Source organism: Dendropsophus ebraccatus, chromosome 2, assembly GCF_027789765.1.
Source record: "Dendropsophus ebraccatus isolate aDenEbr1 chromosome 2, aDenEbr1.pat, whole genome shotgun sequence".
Lineage (NCBI taxonomy): Eukaryota > Metazoa > Chordata > Amphibia > Anura > Hylidae > Dendropsophus > Dendropsophus ebraccatus.
The window spans coordinates 44,269,680-44,291,967 of record NC_091455.1 but is presented as its reverse complement, the minus strand read 5'-3'; the positions used below and the strand labels follow the sequence as shown (position 1 = coordinate 44,291,967).

At 42.6% G+C, this 22,288-nt stretch overlaps 1 protein-coding gene across 4 annotated transcripts in view; it reads left to right on the top strand.

Moving 5' to 3' along the window:
* LOC138783143 (polyamine-modulated factor 1-binding protein 1-like) overlaps positions 1 to 22,288 on the top strand; it is a 279,398-nt gene that overhangs the window by 100,472 nt on the left and 156,638 nt on the right. For all 4 annotated transcript variants that reach the window (XM_069957440.1, XM_069957441.1, XM_069957443.1 and 1 more), the window contains exon 15: positions 14,976 to 15,143. In XM_069957440.1, coding sequence (XP_069813541.1) covers positions 14,976 to 15,143 — 168 coding nt within the window. The remainder of the gene's footprint in view (positions 1 to 14,975; positions 15,144 to 22,288) is intronic.

Below are 22,288 nucleotides of genomic sequence, written 5' to 3'. Positions count from 1 at the left end.
TTGTACACATGGTATACACACAAACATCACTAACTTACACATGCATCAGTCCCACATAGGTCATAGATCGCACACACCAGTCACATGTAACACATAGTGCCCACATGTCCTTCACAAAAAGAACACATGCTATGCACACGTCACTCACTCATAGATTACATGTCACATACACACCACTCACACATAGGACAGGGTGCTGCACACAGGATATATTGTTGCATACATGCCATTCATACATTGGACACATGTTGCAAAGACATTAATCACAAATATGACACACGTAATACATCTCTTGCAAACATTGCACTCACAAATAGTGCTGTGCACACGCCACACACAGGATAATTGTTGCATATACATCACTCACATATAGGACAAGATACTGCACGCACACCTGTCAGATGTAACGCACAGCTTGCACACGTGCTACTCACACATAGGATATATGTCTCAAACACATCATTTATACTAAAGGAATACAGGCCATGCACACACACACACACACACACACACACACACACACCAATCATGCAAATACAAAGCATAATACCAAAGATCTTCCACCCCCTCCTCCTCCTTCCACCTCTTTCACTTGCAAGCAACCAGAATGAATCATCCTGCCAGGCTCCAGCATCTTTTGGTGTTTTATTCCAGCAGGTGGCAGTATTACTGTATGATGCTGCCACCTACTGGACACAATAATAATGTCTCCCAGCTTTTACACTGCCACTGCCTTCCTTTCTTCAGGCCCCTGTGCAGCTGATCTGGTGTTGTATGTATTCTTCTGCACTTACTAGTAAATGTGCAATATGTTGCTATATGTTTATATATATATATACATACATACATACATTCAGGTTCATTTATTATTTAGCACATGCATATGGGTCAATAAGATATCTGTGGTTGGAACATATGGTGCATCATATGCCAGTGTAATACAACTTACTGAACAACAATGCAGCTATAAATAGCTGTGTAAAGCTGGCTTCTAATTGTTGTGGAGCGATGCCTGAAGTATTGGGTTATAACGTTGGCTATAAATACCCTTATGACACAATTGAACTTCTGTTTCTTGTGTTGCTTCTTCCATGTAGACAGAGAGGCTGTTTCTCCTGTATTGAATGATGTTCCCATGCTTCTGCAGGTCTTCTCCTGACACAATGGGGAAGGTTTATCAAACATGGTGTAAAGTGAAACTGGCTCAGTTGCCCCTAGCAACCAATCAGATTCCACCTTTCATTTTCCAAAGAGTCTGTGAGGAATGAAAGGTGGAATCTGGTTGCTAGGGGCAACAGAGCCAGTTTCACTTTACACTATGTTTGATAAATCTCCCCAATGTATTTCTGCTTTTCCTCTTTACTTAGATTTTTGAGTATCTTCTTTTCCATTGCATGTTTACAGATAATCTGTTGCTTTCTTTTCCACCTAAGTTTTTTTTAAACAATATATGGTTTAAGTACTGTATATCTCCAACTTTCATCTTTAGGGGAAAAAATCTGCTCTAATGAATTTCCTATCTCAAGTTGTTTAATTGATACAGACCTCTCCAAGCAATGAGCTTAAATTCTGTCTGACAGTCCCATCACTAGGGGGAGCTTATGAGCTTACTGAGAACAAACTTATACTTGTATTGGGTACTGTATAGTTCGGCATTTGAAGAAGGCTGACGAAGTTGGATGGAGACTTAAAAATGCCTGGACTCCCTATGGCTGTATCCATATTTTCCCGGACTCTCTAGGGCTGCATCTGACTCCTTTAGCCACCAGTAACCAAATGCCGAACGTTTGGATTTCAGCATGCTCTAGTTGTGCTTAAGTTTGCCCTAGGGGCTAGAAAAAAAGCAGGACTTTTGAACATGAGTTTAGGTCCAATAGATCTCATAGAGCCTTACTTAAAAGAGAATGTAGCATGTTGAAAATATAATTTATTTTGTGGGAGCATGCCATATGGCCTGATGATTGATGGATTTGTTCCACTTTAAATCTTTCCAGTTTAAAGCAAATGTATCACCCACGTTTTCTTTTACTGATTGGAATCTGATACTAAAAATTGATCTTAAAGGGAACCTGGACAGAGATATCTGCGCCGGAAGGTGAGCACGTGATGTATGCAAATTACCAGAGATGAGTCTGATGCCCATAGAGAATGCCTGGAGCCGTCATTCTCTATGGGCGTCAGACTCATCTCGGCATCTCATCACGGCTTCCAAAGGCAAGATCTCTGTCTGGGGCCCGGGTCCAGGAGCGGAACTTTCAGCAAAGGGTAAGTATACAGGGCTCCACCGGGGGGTCGGGCGGGCTCTGTGCCTTAATGCCGGGTGACAGGTTTCCTTTAAATTTGTTTCTACTTTCGTACTATAGTTTTTTTATTTAATTGTTTACATTGTTATGGGAGATGCCATATTGGTTAAGCTGTTTTTAACAACATTTATTGACATGCTTTACAGCAAGACTCATGAACATAGACAACAATCGACAGAGTCTGTCCCTTTGAGGTGAATGTAAAACATTACTGAGCGCGTTCTGTGACCTTTTGAAGAGGTCATTCCACAGGGAGCTGCTATTGTCTCCTCTATCTACTGGTGTGACATGTCGCTGCAGTGCTGTACAGATCACTTTTCAGCAGCCTTCTCTTATCACCACAGACACAACAGGAAGTCTCAGTTTAGTTTTAGCCCCTGAGGTGAGAAGGAAAACTGCAAAATCTCTCAACTGCAATATATTTTATAATATATATAGTAAGACTGAAAATTTGACATTATTTACATTTTCTGAGGACACATTCCCTTTAATTGTTATTTCATACATTTAAATCCCTGACAGTTCTTGGCTTATGAGTCAAGTGGGAATTCATTCTTTGTAATTGACAGGCTTCATCTATAAGCATACATGCAAAAGATTGGTGTCAAACCAATGCGGGCCTTCTGCTCCTGTGGGGCCCACTTAGTTAATGGATGCTGTGCTCGGTCAGCTGGGCTGGTTCTCCTCTCCTCCTGCACCCTGCTGCTGCTGACAGCCCCTCCTGTACTCCACTGTCCAGCATACCTTGTGTGAGGAGGAGAGGAGAGAGAGCATGTGATGACAAACCCTCCCCCTCCTGTACTCCACTGTCCAGCATACCTTGTGTGAGGAGGAGAGGAGAGAGCATGTGGTGACAGGGGCTGTAGGGATCCTGCAGGGTTATAGCTGATAGAGACACGACTGTGAAGAGAAGCAACTGCAGTAGCTCTGACAGTGAGTGATTATTGTCAGTGTGTCTGTCAGACTGCTTGAAGTTGTAAGATAGATAGAAGGTGGACTGTACAGGGCCGTATTTACCATTAGGCACCCGTGGTCCGGTGCCTAGGGCAGCACCTTGCAGGGGGACAGAAACAACTATTTTTTTTTGTTTTTATTGTTTTAGTTTCCCTCCTCCTGTTCAGACTTGCCAGTAAATCTGGTGTCTTTTCCAGGGGGGTGGGGGGTATGGTGGTATTGGTCAGGTTTGGTATCGCCAATAGGTGCGTGAAGATGGGGCGTTTTCAGGTTTAGTGCCTAGGGCAGCAGCAGCTGTTAATACAGCCCTGGGACTGTGTAAGAGAAAGCACAGAGCCCCCCACCCTCTGATGCTGATGTTTGATTGTAAGTTTATGTCTTTCTTTGCCAATAACTGTTCCCCCCTTACCCCTGCAGCATGGTTGTTTTTCTCTTTCATCTCCCCACTGAGCAGCCATATACAGTACATGTATCCCACCTGTGCAGCCACATTCAGTACATATATCTCACCTGTGCAGCCACATACAGTACATGTATCCCACCTGTTCAGCCATATACAGTACATGTATCCCACCTGTGCAGCCACATTCAGTACATATATCCCACCTGTGCAGCCACATACAGTACATGTCTCCCAGCTGTGCAGTCACATACAGTACATGTCTCCCACCTGTGCAGCCACATATAGTACATGTATTCCACCTGTGCAGCCACATACAGTACATGTATTCCACCTGTGCAGCCACATACAGTACATGTATCCCACCTGTGCAGCCACATACAGTACATGTATCCCACCTGTGCAGCCACATACAGTACATGTCTCCCACCTGTGCAGCCACATACAGTACATGTCTCCCACCTGTGCAGCCACATACAGTACATGTATTCCACCTGTGCAGCCACATACAGTACATGTATCCCACCTGTGCAGCCACATACAGTACATGTATTCCACCTGTGCAGCCACATACAGTACATGTATTCCACCTGTGCAGCCACATACAGTACATGTCTCCCACCTGTGCAGCCACATATAGTACATGTATCCCACCTGTGCAGCCACATACAGTACATGTATCCCACCTGTGCAGCCACATACAGTACATGTATTCCACATGTGCAGCCACATACAGTACATGTATTCCACCTGTGCAGCCACATACAGTACATGTATTCCACCTGTTCAGCCACATACAGTACATGTATTCCACCTGTGCCCAACAGTGATTAAGAGCCCATTTGTTCTATCCCCTATTAGTGCTGTTCTGGGGTCACTTCCACACTCTGAACTATATATTCTGATCTCCTACACAGCATTCAGTGTATAATGCATCCAGGACCCTCCAAGTACAACAGCTGCAAACACTACAATGGGAGTTGTGGGCATTTACTGCAGTCTGCAGCCCTCAGGATGTGCTGAGATTTGAAGTACAAATGAGCAGACAACTCAAGGGGCTGTCCTCTCTGGAACTAGAACTCCCAGCATTCTCTGGGAGCTTCATAGGTGTAAGGCATTCTCTGAGTTGTAGTTCTTGTTATTCCAGGAGTTGTGGTCACAGATACATCAGTGCGGGATGGGACCAGGTCAGCATGTCGCTTCTGACAGCTTCTTTATTTGGGTGCCCCCCATGATCAGTTTTATTTGTGGGCCACAGGTACCCCAGTCCCACACTAAAGCCTGCATAGACTACAGTACAGTCCTTTAGTGGGCCCTGGCGTCTGTGCTGCGCTTTAGGGCCCTCCCGAGAAACCAGGACAGGTACCGAATACCCGGGCGTACAAATGTGTGCGCCTTTAAGGCAGAAAGGTGGAAATACAAATGGGTTATGGGGGCCCAAACACATTTTTTGCACAGGGGCCCTTTGCAGTCTGTGTCCGCCCCTGCAATGAATTATAGGTTATCCAGAGTTTTTCACCTTTATGAATAAGAGCTTCAGTCCCTTTTCTAACTTTTGATTGACAGCTCTAGCAGTATACTGATTGAACACTACAGCTAAAGATTATCGGCAGGAAAAGACCCCCTGGTCCATTTTGTCTTCCCTTATATTATTTCCTTTTTTATTATGTTAGGATAGATATATGTTTATTCCACTCAGGTTTAAAAATCTGTTACCATAGATAAACCAACCACATCTGTTGGAAGTTTGTTCCAAGCATCTACTACTCTTTCAGAAAAGTCATATTTTTTCTATTGTCAGCTAATCAGAAACGCCTGCCCCCTGCTGGCTGTATGACTAAAACACTAGGTATCATTACACTCCCCTACCCAACCTTTATATAAGATAGAGCTTCATTTAAATCACAAAGACTGTGGGGGAGATTTATCAAACATGGTGTAAAGTGAAACTGGCTCAGTTGCCCCTAGCAACCAATCAGATTCCTTTCATTTTCCAAAGACTTGTTGAAAAATTAAAGGTGGAATCTGATTGGTTTTTAGGGGCAACTGAGCCAGTTTCACTTTACAGCATGTTTGATAAATCTCCCCCGGTGATTTTTAAGTAAAGCATTTCTATCACCCAGTCATATAAGCTCTTAAAGTGTCACTGTCGTGAATTTTTTTTTTTGCAGAAATCAATAGTCCAGGCGATTTTAAGAAACTTTGTAATTGGGTTTATTATCCGAAAAATGCATTTTTATCATGAAAAAGCAGTTTGAAGCTCTCCCCCCTGTCTTCATTGTTCTCCTATGGAGAGAGCTAAAGAAAAGACCAAAACAGGACAACAAAGAGTTAATCTACAAATCCCTCACGGGATATCTCCTGTGACAGTCACCAGTGACCTGTCTGAGCTCAGATTACAGCTGTCACCCAGCTCCGTGCCTGTAATCCTCTGTTATCTGCTTTCTGCTGCCGGCTAACTCCCTCCTTCCTCCTCCCCCCTCCCCTCTCCCTAGAGCAGACAGGGGACGTCTCCTGCAACAAGTCACAATTTTCAGATTTTTCAGAGTGGATGAAAAAGAGGAAGGAGGGGGGGGACCTGGGAAAAGGCTTTTTACATGCAGATAATGGCAGATTTGGCTAATAAACCCAATTACAAAGTTTCTTAGAATCGCCTGGACTATTGATTTCTGCAAAAAAAAAAAAAAAAATACGACAGTGACTCTTTAAAGGAATTGATGTGTTAGAAAGCATTGTAAACTAAATAACAGACTGGAGTTATCCTATATTTATTTACTCTTGTACCAATCCTACAGCTGCACATAGATTACCTTTTGCTCCATAGCACAGGTATTGATGGATTGGCTGACAACTCTTTGGGTATGAGGGTGTGTAGAGTGCACTACAGTAGGAGAGACAGGGGAATCAGACTCCATGGATTTCAAAGTGTCACTGTTTGTAAAAACTTTTGATATGTCATAGAGACATGTCAAAAGTTTTGATTGGTCCGGGTCTTCAGACCTGTATTAATTGGGAGAACGAGATGAGAGAAGACCGCCCTAAGCATGGTCCTCTCCTGGCTCTGTGACACGTGATCAGTCGGGCTCCGTCTGATTGCCTAGTATATGAGTCTATGGAGCCCGACTGATATCAAGTGACTGGGGGTCGGGAGTGGATCGTGCTTAGCGTGGTCTTCTCTTGGTTCGTACTCACGATCGGTACAGGTTTGAACACTTAGACCCGGACCAATCAAAACTTTTGACACGTCTCTAACAACAACGACAGTGATACTTTAACATACCCAATGCCTTCTATCCAGAAGGATCTGGCAGCGGCTTATTCCCTTCCTCTATAGAAAAGAACATGCACACATGGCCATAAAAGTATTCTACGTATTAATTTTTAATATATTGTGTTTTTATTATTTTTTGTCCCCTGGCGAATTCCAGTCAGGTACAGCCTGCATTTCCAGGCAGATCTTTTATATTTTAATATCTTATTTTTTCCCTCCTCCCCATCAAATACACACAGAAAAAGATGCAGTGTAAAGTTATCCTTCTCTCAGATGAGGCAAGGATTTTATTTTCCTGATAAACAGGAATCAAGGGCATTCTAGAAAGTGTTAAATGTCCAAGTTTATATTTACAGCCAGCATAGTCAACAATTGTTCATATTCTTCAACATCTGCCAAGCCGCAAACAGTCCTGGAATTGTATTCAGCTGTTTGTGAGTATACAGTCATTTGTTTCTGAAGCCACATCGAGAAAGCTGATGATTTCTGAACCTTTCAATACATAACAATGACTTTTTTGTTCTTCGAGGGAATGAATCTTCTGGAAGGGACAGGTTTTTATTATAAACCCTTAGTAACACTCTTTTAAACTCTTTGGTCATGTTTATATTTTTATGAATCTATAAATAGACGGGAAGAACATGACAAGCCAAAAGGTGGATTCCCTGAATATACCTCTTCCAAAGGTGCCAGGTCGTCTCAGTTAATAGAGTAAGTCTTGGACACGACAAAGGTTGCCTGACGAAGAAAAGCAGTCTTGTTTTAGAAACACATTGCCATCGGTTATAGTCCAAGACTTCTATGAACTGAGAGGACTTGGCACTTTTGGAGGAGATATATGCGCCAGAGAATCCACTTTATGGTCTGTCCTGTTCTTCCTGTCTATCTGCACGGCCAGCAGCTCCGAGGGTGAACAGCTGCAGCCTCAGATTTGAATATACACCCTCAGTAGGGTGGTGCCTACAGTACGACTGGCCCAGGTGAATGTACATTTCTGTGTTATTCTGGCACTAAAAACACTCACCTAGGATTATCATGCAAGCGCTGCAATCTCTGTTGCTTTTTTCCCACCTATCTCTACAATGAATCTAGAAAGGAAGACACCAGATTTTTCACTGGCCACTGGAGCGTGCCCAATGGTTTAAAGTTACAGATGAGCAAACCTCGAATACACTTGGGCTCGTCCAAACCTGAGCATGCAACATTTGATTACCGGTGTCTGAAGTAGTTGGATGCAGCCCTAAGTTTGCCCGGAAGACATGGATACAGCTATAGGCTATGTTCCCACGGAACTTACGTAGTGCTGCCTTCTGAGAGAATCCCAGCCGGAGTGTATACCACATTAAATAGCGCCCGCAGAAAAGCCTGTCAGTGCACACTATGAAGCGAGCAGCTCCGGCCGCACGCTCCATAGTGTGCTGTGGGGAATTCTGATGCGGGCACGCACGGATGCGCCCGCATCAGACCTCTGCGTCGCTAAAGATCATCCGGCTTGTATTGCAGTACCGGCCGAGATGATCTTTTCTGAGACCGGCCGTTCCATGACCCGGCCGGGTCACGGAATGGCCGGTCTCTTACGTAGTGTGAACATAGCCATAGGTTGTATCCATGTTTTCCAGGGCTCCTTAGGGCTAGTTGTTGCCATTTCAGGCTCTGTCCTTATAGGGTTAAAGGGACACTGCACTATATTGGTAATAGTGAGTTCGCTGTCGGCACCTTATTTGTATAGTTGTTGCCATTTAGAAGCTATCATACAGTAAGTGAAGAAAGTGGCTAAACACAAAGCAAAGGCCTAATTCAATTTTCAGGTATAATATGATGTCCTTGTGTTTATTTGCAACAGTTTCAAAGTGTTAAAAAAGAGGGAAAGTTTTATTAGCACATGCCGTTAAATTGTGTCAAATAGCAATGTTTAGTCTGACAGCATAGCCCTGAATTTGTTAGTGCTACGTGAAAGTTGTCATGAAAGCAATTTGCCACGATTTAGCTTTAATTTCTACAAAAAGAATGTGAATTTTAATCCTATAATTTCACATTCATACTTTAATCACACTTACGTTAATATATCCTGAAGTCAGTAAGTGATTACCTGTGATCATGATTGGCACAAATCAGTTAATTACATAGCAGCAGCAACATCCGGAACAGCTGCTATACCATATTTCATCCCATTTGTATCAGCTTAAATTGCTTGGTGGTGTATAATACACATGTTGCTATATGAATTATATTCCCCTCAGCAGTCAAAATACATGAATGCATATACCTGTGTGTGTGTGTGTGTATATGTGTGTGTGTGTGTATGTGTATATATATATATATATATATATACACACACACACACACACACACACACACACACGTACAGCATACTAGATGTGGTGTGGATCTGTATCAGTTCTTTGTTAAAGGGATTGTTCACCATTTTTTTTTTCTTTAAAATCGACTGCTGCCGTAAAGTGCCAGAGATTTGTAATTTACTTCTATTAAAAAAATTTCAAGTCTTCCAGGACTTATCAGCTGCTGTATGTCCTGCAGGAAGTGGCGTATTCTTTCCAGTCTAGAGATCAGTTGAGGTTTTCTATCAGGATTTGCTACTGCTCTGGACAGTTCCTGACATGGACAGATGAGGCAGCAGAGAGCACTATGTCAGACAGGAAAAAACACCACTTCCTGCAGGACACACAGTAGCTGATAAGTACTGGAAGGCATTTTATGGCACCAGTTGATTTGAAAGAAACAAAAATCTGGTGAACAACCCCTTTAAGAGTACCAATTTGGGGATTTGGCACAATCTTTACAAATATGAACAATATGAATTGGTTCCAGGAGGACCATTGTATGTTGAAACTATTGTATCTTGATACCAAAACCCTATGTAAAATTGTAATTGGTTCTGAAGCCCCCAAAATAAGGGTCAAAAGAAAAAAACTAGATAACTAATATGGTGAGCACTTACAACAGGCAGAAAGAGTTATTGGAATCTGTAAGTTACTTTCCTATGTAGAGGACTGGAGCATTTTCAGGGTCCTGTACAGATCACACAGGAGCCCAGGAAAAAAAAAACACGAAGCCATCCTCACCTGGTGCCCAAAAGAGCAGCTCATCCTAGCACAGGTAAAAAGCCTTACAGGACATACAGTATCAGGCCATGTTCTCGCAACGTATGTTTAGCATAAATCACGGCCTATTGTTGCAATTTGCAACAACAGCCGGGATTTATGCTAAACATACGTAGTATTGGAATGAATGGAACGTATACACATAGCACACGCTCTGGCCATACGAAAGACTGACACGTCCGTTTTCTGCAGCCGCACAGAACATGTCAGTTCACACAATGGAGCGTGTGGCTTCGGCTGCACGCTCCATTGTGTGCAGCGGTGAACTGGGATGCGTCCGCATCCAAATTCACCAGAAATGAAGATTATCCGGCCGGTACTACAGTACTGGCCGGGATGATCTTCAGTAACACTGACCGTTCTGTGACCCGGCCGGTGATATACGTAGTGTGAACTTGGTGAACATGTGAATTCTTTGAGTTTAGAGGCATGGAGAGCAGTGGCACCTGAGCCCTCCCATTCAAAAACATAACAGGAGGGATTCGTTGCGGAGATCATGGGCGAAGGTTCCCGGCGGAATCCCTGTAACGAATCCGTAGTGTGAACAGACCCTTTACAGTAATTTTGTAATCATTGCAATAAAAAGGAGGGTTTTTTTTTAGGGAAGTTACATGAATACTTTATGGAAATTGTATCACCAACTGATATATACAGCATGCCATTGTGGTACATGGGACTGCTTTCAGAACACATAATTTCTAATCAATATGTGTTGGGGTCACCAATTACACAACATTGCTTTAAATATAGTTTTTGCAGTGTGAAAAAACTAAATTTCTATGACATCCTTTTACCAGTTGGGCATCCTGGGGGTTATATATTATAGCCGGTTATGCTAAAGGGTTATGGTCATAGATCACAGGGGATAGAATAGTGAACAGACATTGGGCAGTTAGCCATAAAATGGCAAAGCCTTGTAAATGACACTTTGAATTAGCATTTAATGCAGGCTTATACAGACTTCTACAATTGGTGCCTTGTTTCAATATCCCTGGTTACTAACATAACTGTTTACTGTCATCACACAGCTTATATGAAGGGGTGTTCTAACCAACTGGGTGTTTAATCTTTTATAGAGTAGGAGGAGCTGAGCAGATTTGTATATGGTTTTACTATTAAAGTTACAGGATAACTTGTCATTTATTTATTCAAATCATTGTTCATTCTGGGTTTAGAAGTCCAGTGGGCGGTCCTACATAGTGATTGACAGCTGTCATTGTGTGCATTGCCAGTTGCAATTAGAAAACTTAAAAAAAAAAAAAAAAGTTCACAATAAAAAGTTGGCAAAAGAGATGAGTGAATTTCGAGCACGCTTGGCTTTTTCCAAACTCAGGCGTGTAGCATTTGATTGCTGGTGGCTGCAGAAGTTGTATGCAGCCTGCACCTGCCTGGAAAACATGGATACAGCCATAGGCCATGTTCACACACTGTAGTTTCTACAATAAACAACGGCCGTTATTACAGGTTGCAACAATGGCCACTGTTTATTGGCAGAGTGCCATTACATTAGAGTGTATTGAACAACGGCCGTAGTGCATACATGCTGTATACACTACGTCCGGTGTTCTCCGTGGCCGCACAAAATAACTGACAGATCTGTTTTATGTGGCAGCTATTCAGTGAACAGCGGCCGTACAAGATAGCCTGTGCTCACAGTGTAAAGCATGGTCCCCGGCCATACTTTACATCGTGGACTATGGCAAATTGGAGTGCGGGTACACCTGAATGTACCCCCATTCCAATTAAAAAAAAGTGATGTTTACCCAGCCGATACTGCAGTATTGACCGGGTGACACATGTAAGACAACGGCCATTGTCCTACCCCATATGAACATGGCCATAGGCTGTATCCATGTTTACCCGGACTCCCTAGGGCTGCATCCAACTTTTTCAGCTACAGGTAATTAAATGCCACACACACGGGTTCGAATGATTCGCTCACCTCTAGTTGGCAAACAACTTCTTATTTACAAGTATGTTTTTGACCCCTTTCGGGAAGTCAACATATCTGTCACTCTTCGAAGGAGGGCACTTTAAAAGTAGTTAAGAAGCTAGTTGAAGTACGTCAGGGATACAACATGATTCATGGTTCCGCCTCCCTCAAGTAAAAGTTTATTCCTGCATCATCAACCTATTTATCCTGCAACAAAAGCTCGGTGCGTCTCACCAGCAGAGGGGTTTAACCAAAGCCAATCTTCAATTAACCTCTGTTTTTAAAGAACGCCGCTCTTGAGAAAAAATGACTGTGACTTTCGATGGAAACCAATTACCAAAGTGTTTCTCTAATATTTATATAAAAATTATGCAGAACTGCATCCACATGATGATTTGAGAGCCTCTTCAGACAAAAAGCTACGTGAATAAAAGAAATTCATTATGCAACTGAGAAGCTCATCATCCAGATATATGCCTTCAGATGCGGAAGGTTCAGCCACTTGTTTTGTACAATTTTGATTTCCACTTGCCGTTGTCAAGTTTGTTTTTTTTTTCTTTCTTTAATTTTCCTATTTATTTTTTTTATTTTTTTTATTATTTTTTTTCCTCTCTACCATTTTTTTCCCCTTCCTGTTTGTAATGTGAATTGCTGATAACAGCAAGTTTAATGGCAAAAGTATGAAACAATATTCAGGCTTGTCAAGGAAAGGTCAAACTATTTGCATTCATTAGGAACCTGCAGGAGCGTGCAGTGTGTGTTTCATTGGAAGGCTTATGGTTATTGATTTTCATACAGCTGTAGGAAGAAGATAATTAGAAGTATACTTCACTTATAGGTGATGCAATTAGGAATAATTTGCCTATAACTACACAGGCATAGAGCCGCGTTGCACCTAAGCGTCTTTTCCCGACAGCTGCTCTTCTCATAAATCTCATATAGCACTGAATACTTATGCAGTGGTTTGCCATGCTAATGTAGTTTTATGGACCAGAGAACAAGAAAATCATTTTCTCTAAACAACACAAAAAGATAACGCTTCAAGGTTTAATACAGAGAGCTGTATAATCCTGCTGTATGACACCAAACTATACCATTTTGTCTTGTCACAATTCACCTACTGTGTTTTTATTAATGGTCATGATCCAATTTTTTGTAAAATATTTTTATAGTATTATTTAAAGTGAATATAACAACTCTGTACCAAGTATGGAGCTTCATATCCAGAAAATTAGTGCTAGGGAGATAAAATGAACTATACTTTTAGTTTTGCTGATCACTGTGTGGAAAGTTATAAAAGTTCCTGTTTTTGGTAGCAGCTGAAGATGTCTAACTGGTGGTTGTGGGATGCAGCCGCCCCTTCTCTCTCCCTCTCTCATCCTACTTTTACTGATTTAGGGCCCTTGCACACTACAGATATGCACGGATAACTTGCACGGATTATGTGCTTGCTCCCGCTTGAACATCTGGCTGTCCCATAGGCTTCATTCTATGTCAATTCTTTGAGCGGACAGCAGAATCCGCCTGACCATAGAATGGTGAGCGACGGAATCTGCGGCAAGTTATTCACGCTAGAAGTATGTACAGAGCACGTTAAGTATGTACAGAGCAATGTCCCATTGTGTTCAATGGCTTTTCCGCTATGTTCTTCACATGTTTCTGGCCAAAAAATTGACATTTCAATTCTTTGGGCAGATTCTGCTTGATAAATCCTATAGAACTCAGTGGGCCTTGAATTCCGCTTAAATTCCGCTCCTTTTCTGCCAGAGCTGAATTTCAAGCAGAAAATTTTCCTTTTCAATTCCTCGCCTTTTCCTCTATGTGCACATACCCTCACATTTAGGACTGTACATCAGTCATGCAGATCAGAGTATAGGATTCAAGCTGCTGAAGTTCAACACTATAGTTTGACACATTAGCTGTTATAGCACTTTTATAACTTTACAAACAACAATCAGCAAAGCTAATGGTATGTTCATTTTATCTGCCGGGATATGCAACTCTGTACCTGATATAGAGCTGACAGATTCACTTTAAGGTTACAAACACACACAACGGATCCTCAACGGATTTGTCGCTGCGAATTCGCAGCGAGATTTGCTGCGGATTCCTGCCCTCCGATGTCTATGGGCAGACATACTCGCAGCGGGATTGACATCCTGCTGCGAGTATGTCGGGAGACTGCCCCTTTAACCCCCCGCTAGCCGGAGCATATACATCACCTGCTCCACGATCCTGTTTGCTTCGGGGGTTCCCGGCTAGACGTCCCGCTCAGCCAATCAGTGTGCCGCCCTGCCACATACTCGCAGCAGGATGTCAATCCTGCTGCGAGTTTGTCTGCCCAGTTCGCTGTGAGAAATCCGCTTTGGATCCGTCGTGAGTGTTTGTACCCTAAGTGTACCCGTACCTGTGAATCCTGAGACAACGTCTCATCCTCTGCTGTCTCTGAAGGCTTGGCTGGATTATGTTACTCTGTAGAGACGTATTATGCAGCAGCTGTTGGCGGGGAACTGGCAGGAGTGCTGAGAAAGGGCTGTGAATGGAGAGTTGAGAAAAGCAATGCATTGTGGGAATTGTAGTACGGAACAATTGCTCAACCAGGAAGTGGTGAGAGGACATGGTTGGGGAAAGGATTACAGACAGCATTGAGCAAGAGGATTGGTGGTGGTTTAAGAAATGGAACAGACAGATAAGCAATGCTTTATGTTTCAGCTGCATTTTTATTTCTTTTACCTGATGTCGGAATTTCCCATGTAAGACTTTACAGACCTTATAGATTTGGAGACGATCAGCACATCTGTTTAGTGTTGTCCTCATGACAGAAACTATTTTCTAATTTTATAATCAAAAGCTGTTTATAATGGACTTTTGTATGTTAAATTTATCACTGTTTCTAATGTTTGTTTATTACTCGTGAATGGAAGAATGTGTTCATTCATAGACTGCAAATCCATCTCTCCTGAATCCTTGCAATCCTTGTATTATCTCGTAGGTTGAAAACTACGAAAAACTAGTAAAAGGTTTACGCGAAGAGCTCAACCAGGGCCAGCTTCATCAACAAGATGGCCAAAATGTAATTGACAAGTTGAAGAAACAGGCGTCAGACATGGAAGGCAAAGTTGAAAGTTTAAAGGCGAGAAAGAAGAGCGACTCTCAGCTGGTAACAAGTTATAATTATGTTGTTTTTTTTTTTTTTTATGAATCGCCGTTCATATAACCCCACTACCTCACTGATTTTGTTACATGAACTTCCTGGGCATAGGGCTTTGCAGAGCAGACACTGACAGCATCAGTTTTGCATGTGTTTGTATGTAGATCATTGGTAATAGTTAAAAGGGGTACTCTAGAGGGGTAAAAATAGTGGTGTCAGAAATATTTGTAAATTACTACTATTATAAAAAAAAAAAAATAATCAAGTATTCCAGTACAGGAAGTTGTGCATTCTTCCCAGTCTGACACAGTGCTCTCTGCTGCCACCTGTGTTCGTGACAAGAACTGTCTAGAGCAGTAGCAAATCCCCATAGAAAGTCAGTCACAGACAGAGGTGGCAGCAGAGAGCACTGTGTCAGACTGAAAAGAACACACCACTTACTGAAGGACATACAGCAGCTGATATGTTCTGAAAGACTTGAGTTTTTAACTACAATTTACACCTTTGTGCATGTGTAAATTGTACACATACACTCAGATCTTGATGCAGAACTGTTGTGAATAGGTGTCAGGTGCTCAGGTGTTATTGCATTATAGTGACTCTGTACCCACAATCTGCCCCCCCCCAAACCACTTGTACCTTCGGATAGCTGCTTTTAATCCAAGATCTGTCCTGGGGTCCTTTCGGCAGGTGATGCAGTTATTGTCCTTAAAAAAACGTTTAACCTTGCAGCCCTGAGTCAAATGGCCGTGGCCTAGAATATCTGTGCCCTAACTTTGCACCACCCCTTCGTCCCTCCTCCCCACCCTCCTCATCATTAGCAATGCCTCTAGAACATTTTCTCCTGTCTGAACACTGCACAGGTGCCTTAACGATCCAGCCCATATGCCATGCTGACACAGGTGATGAATAGAAGAATATCTGCCTGGAGCATTCCTAATGATGAGGAGGGTGGGGAGGAGTGACAGAGAGGTTGTGCCAACCTAATGCATAAACAATCTTGGCCATGGCCATTGGGTACAGGGCTGCCAGTTTAAAAGTTGTTTTTAGGACAATAATTGCATCACCTGCTGAACGGACCCCAGGACAGATCTTGGATTAAAATCAGCTATCCGAAGGTACAAGCGGTTTTGGGGGGCTCAGATTGTGGGTACAGAGTTGCTTTAAAGGGGTACTCTGGCACCTTAACATTTTATATACTGCTGCGCTAATATAAAACGTACTAAACCTCTTAAATAAATAGTTTTTAAGTGCCAAAGTACCCCTTTAATTTCAGGTATAATATAAATTCCTCTAAATGCAAGAAATACCCAGCTTTACCACACCTTTACACAAAGGTTTCTTTACCTTAGTTATTATCGTTCCTTAGTCTGATGTCTGTTCTAATGCTAACATGCATTACAATAGCCATCAGGGGATGCCTAATATTGCTATCATTGCATACAGGTACGTGTCGGGACCGGGGCTTATGCAGCTCTGCAGTTCCCGATGCAACCACGCTGTTGCTCCTTCTACAGTTGCTGTAAAAAGGAAATATTAATATTAATAATAATAATAATAATAATAATAATAATATAATTATTTGTTTACCACTGTATTACGTAAAAAAAAATTCAGTCTTTTTTTTTTTTAACCTGTACATTATGTATAAACATTGAGAATAGACAGGACACTGTGTACACTGGCATTAACAAATGTCACTGCCTCTACAGTATTGGATATAATGCAGATAGTCACAAGAGACTTCTTCATTTGATTGACTTATGATGAGAGACGTTTCCATCAGATTGACTTATGATCTTTCTTGTGTGTACATAGACCCATAGATGCTTTTTTTTTTTTGCTCATATGTTTATGCACAAGCTGTTTATGATAAAACTATGCGTTATCTCCAAATGACTGATAACCAATGCGGGACTGAAGATAAGGAACGTATGACATAGATATTTCTCTCTCATTATAATATTTTCCTTAGCGTTTATCTGCATATGCACAGCTCCTTGGGGAAACAGTAATTTTATTTTAGTTCTCTTCTGGCATACTGTGCGTGCATTACAGTGCACTTAGGTATTTATGGGGGAAAACAGCATCATTCCTTCACTCAAAGCTAAATTGTTATGCTGCGGAGAGTTTAATTGTGACTCAACAATCTTTATTATGCATCCTGCTTTCTGTACCTTGTTTTTCTTGTGTTGCAAATTGTATATAAATTGGAAAAAAAGGCCTGAAAATGTCACTTGTAAAGAGGTATTCCCAACTCAGCTACATCATCATTCACAAGATAGGTGGTATATTACTGATAGATGAGTGTCTTACCCAGGGCCGGCCTTAGGGTAGACGGCGCCCTGTGCAACAGGGGTTGTGTTCATGTAACACTGCAGCTTTCAGTGGATGAAGGGGGTTGTAGTCATATAACACTGCAGCTTTTAGGGGATGATGGGGGTTGTAGTCATATAGCACTGCAGCTATGAGGGTATGATGGGGGTTGTGGTCATGTAACACTGCAGCTATGAGGGTATGATGGGGGTTGTGGACATGTAACACTGCAGCTATGAGAGTATGATGGGGTTGTGGTCATGTTACACACACAATAGCTATCGGGGGGATGGGGGTTGTAGTCATATAACACTGCAGCTTTTAGGGGATGATGGGGATTGTAGTCATATAACACTGCAGCTATGAGGGTATGATGGGGTTGTGGTCATGTAACACTTCAGCTTCCAGGGTATGATGGGGGTTGTGGTCATGTAACACTGCAGCTATGAGTGTATGATTGGGGTTGTAGTCATGTAACACTTCAGCTTCCAGGGTATGATGGGGGTTGTAGTCATGTAACACACACCAGCTAGCAGGGTATGATGGGGGGTTGTAGTCATGTTACACACACCAGCTACCATGGTATGAGGGGGGTTGTAGTCATGTAACACACACCAGCTATTAGGGTATAATGGGGGTCTGGGAAATACTACCAGCACTCAGCAGCCTTACAGACAACACATTGATGATGACACTCACTGACAGAGTTGCTGCTGCTCCTTTTTATAGTCCAGTCCTTGGTAGGAGGCCTCCAGCTGCCGCCATCACTCCCCCTCCTCCCTCCTCACACACAGCAGGAGAGGGGGAGGGGCCGTCAGCAGCCCCGTGCAGCATGTGAGTATGACGAGAGAGGAGAGAACCAGCCCGGGCCAGAGGCTGCATCCGGGGGCTGAGAGGTCTGGCAAGTGCCAGTGTGGTCTGAGGGCGCTGTCAGGAAGGCAGGAGAGGGGAAAGGGAGGCCAGCTGGGGGCGGGAGGGGGGCGCTCCTGCAGACAGAACATCTAACTTACAGCAGGAGTGCCCCCTTGCTGGCTGGGAGTGATGCTGCGCCCTGTGCAACCGCACTGGCTGCACACCCCTAAGGCCGGCCCTGGTATTACCTATCTGGAGAATTGGGTTACGCTTGTGCATGGCACTCTCTATGGCAAAACATAGAGGATGCCTCATCAATCACTAATTGAGGGGGTGCCAATACCCGGCACTCCTGCCAATACCTGTTTATTGCTCCAACCGAAGAATGAACGCAACTGGAAGCAGTTGTGTCTGGTTACTGCAGCTCAACTGTCATTAAAATTTACGTGTTCCAGAGAGCAAAAAAGGTTCTACCTCTTCTGTTCTCCTGAATGTCACTTCCTCCTTCTGATCGTCCCTGGATGAGAGGGGGGTGGGAGCATGTTAAGATTACCCCCATACACAGTGTCCAATAGCTTCCCGATGTCGATGTGACAGTGATAACATCAGGCAGCTATTGCTTATTGCCCTCACCAAAGACAGTCGGAGGGAGGAAGTGAAACGCCTGAGAGCAGAAGAAGTAACTTGAAAGGAAGCTGAGGTGCAATTACATGTCACCACCGGTAAACAGTGAATAAAGACAGCTGTTTTCAGTCCTGTTTACTATGTAGAGTGGCACTAAACAGCTGATCAGTGGGGGTGCCAAGTGGTAGCCACTGTTGATCAGCCTATTTTACATGGAAAACTACTTTTATAGTAAAATTGTTTAGTGTATAGTATTAGTAAGAGTATTCACTGCACTTACTGATGACAGCTCCCTGTGTGCCTCATAGAGCTAAAAGCAGACTCCCCTCCTCCAAGCTGTGCTTCCCTGCTCTGTTGTTATTCTGTCCATAAGATGGCAAACATGGGCGAGCATGTGACCATGCCCCACCCCTAGTGTCCCCCACTGAGTTTGTATATGCCTGCGGAGGACACTGTGGGCGGGGCATGGTCACATGCTCCTCCTTGTCGGCCATCTCATGGACAGAATCACCACAGAGCAGGACAGCACAGCCTGAAGGAGAGAAGTCTGATTTTACCTCTATGAGGTATAAAGGGATCTCATACTACTAATACTGTACACGAAACTATTTTACTATAAAGTGTCCAACCACTTTAATGCAGACGGTGGTTGATTTACATTGGTAAACAGAGATCAGGGGACCCAGAGGTGAGATCTGAAAAACCATCTGTATGTTACATTAGATCTTGACCTTACCTTGCTTGCCTATCCCTCATCTAGACCCATGGCCATATCTAGAGATGAACGAACCGGGTTCGGGATCGAGTCGATCCGAACCCGAACGTTCGGCATGTGATTAGCTGGGGCTGCTGAACTTGGATAAAGCTCTAACGTTGTCTGGAAAACATGGATACAGCCAATGACTATATCCGTGATATCCACATAGCCTTAGGGCTTTATCAAAGTTCAGCAGCCACCGTTAATCAAATGCCAAAAGTTCGGGTTCGGATCGACTCGAGCATGCTCCAGGTTCGCTCATCTCTAGCCATATCCTAAATATTAGCGTTATGCTGAACGAGACCACAAATACCGATGTTTACATGAAATCTCTTGTGTTCTTCAGTGGTCACGGCCATCCATAGAGCACACAGAGCAGCTGCTAGACTTTCTCGGGACCAAACATGTGTTTATTTTATTTCCCCAACGCTTTTTACCTTCTTTCCCAAATAAAAATATAGCAATAAATTGCACCCAGAGACGGTAAAATCCCGGGCCGTTAATGAACTTTGAATAATGTGCCTCAGCAAACGTTGTATAATTGTAAATGGAATTTTGTGGCTTCCTTTGCTGTAAATCAGGCCGTGTGTTTATAGGGCCCTTTTTAATCCAGGCTTACTACACAATTATTTTTTAATAATCGCAGCCTTAGAACTGCAGCTGTGAGCTCACCAGTTTAAACAGCTGATGGAGTAAGCCGTTTTATGTAGCTAATATTGCTGGCCATGTCAGGAGCGCAGAGTTATTTTCCTCAGGTGTGTTTGAGTAAGTCTCCTAATTTCATTACTTTTAAAGGCAGTGTGAAAATAAAACATGTCATCTCCCTAGATATTGCAATGTTTGGTCAAATTGAAACGTTGTGTGATTACTTCCTACATTCTCTCACCACTTTATAGCGGCACATAGTTGATCAAACACAACTGCGTCTCCATTCTATAACTCTGAGTGTTCCACGAGACATTGCTGGTCTTTGTAACGGCAGAGGCATAAGTACTTTATTAACAAATCTGAAAAACTGCTTACGGCATGCGGTCCTTTGTGATAGTCTGCTTCTAAGGCTGCTTTCACACAACAGTATTTGGCACAGTATTTGTAAGTCAGAACCAGGAGTGGGTCCAAAACACGGAAAAGGCACAAAGCTTTCCATTATGTTTTTCTCTGTAGGTTCCACTCCTGGCTTTGGCTTGCAAATACTGAGCCAGATGCTATCGTGTGAAACCAGCCCTAGGGAAAACACGTAGCTATTATTTAAGGGGTTTTCCAGTTTTAGTTCTTAGATGCCATTAAGAGATATATTGTTAAGTAAATAGAATGAAAAGGCTAAAGTACCATATAATTTCCTCGAAACCTGTCAGTGATGATCTGAAATTTTACTCATTGATTTCAGTAATGTAGACCCGAATAGCAACAATAGGGCACCAATCAGATCCTTGACTTTTCTAATGTAGAACTCGATTAAAGATTCCTTCTTTTGGTTGTTTTACTGCGAGCATATTTTGACAACAATATGGAGCTAATGTTATTGTGGACCATAGGGCTATTCACATGGATGTTTAAAATCCTTACATTTTTGAAGGATAAGACCGGTCAGGAATTAAAAACTCATTATAGGCAGGGGGTGGGGGTACAATAAAAAACAAGTTATAGTCACCTGTCCTAGTGCTGCGCAGAACTGCATCCCCAGTGGCTGTCCTCTGAGCTCCCCACTGGCCACATAACCACCCGGCTGATGGATGGAAACCTCTAAGGTCCCTGATTGGCTGAGCGGACGAAATCTCACCATTCTGTGACATGGATCCCGGGTCATAACGTACCTGGAACTTGTCTTTTTCAATTTACCCCCCCCCCCCCCCCCAGAACCCCCTCTTTTTTACCAGTTACTACTTTTTATCAGTTTTGTGAATGGAAAGTACCCCTAAATGGATACCTGTAAAGTTGAACTTTTGAACGCTTTTAGGATTTGTATGGAAAGACGCTGGGCCACACTAGGTAGCCTAGTTGATGAAGCAACTGTACGACGCCCAGAAAGTACTGTGCACAGGACCATTCATTTACTGGACAGAACAGAACTTGTGGGCTAATACAGATAGTGGGCAGAAAGATATAGAAAGGAAAGGAAATATAGAAAGGAAATAAAAGATGGATACATCAATATTGTGTCTATTTTTCATCCATTTATCAAAGTGTAGTTCACTTTATCGTCTAGAAGACAGCTGATTAGTATTCAGTGTACAGAAATACAGATATAATACTGAAGCAATTGTGATTGCTTACTGATGTGTTTTATCATCCATCTTTTGGATCCATGTTACTAATGTATACCCATACACCTTATGCAAATGGGGAATATCCACCCCGACTATGATAAAACAAATGAGGGGGGGGGGGGGTTTGCCTGCTAAGTTTTTTGTAATACTGATGTAAAGTTTGTTAAAATTATTCCATTTGGATTAAAAATGACCCTTGCAGCTTTTTTATATTGATATCTCAAACCACATTTGTATGGGTTAGTTTCTTGATTTATTTATTTATTTATTTAACTCTAAAAGAAGAAGTATAAGGATTACTAATAAGCATTCAGCTATGTCATTTGGTTAAATTACCG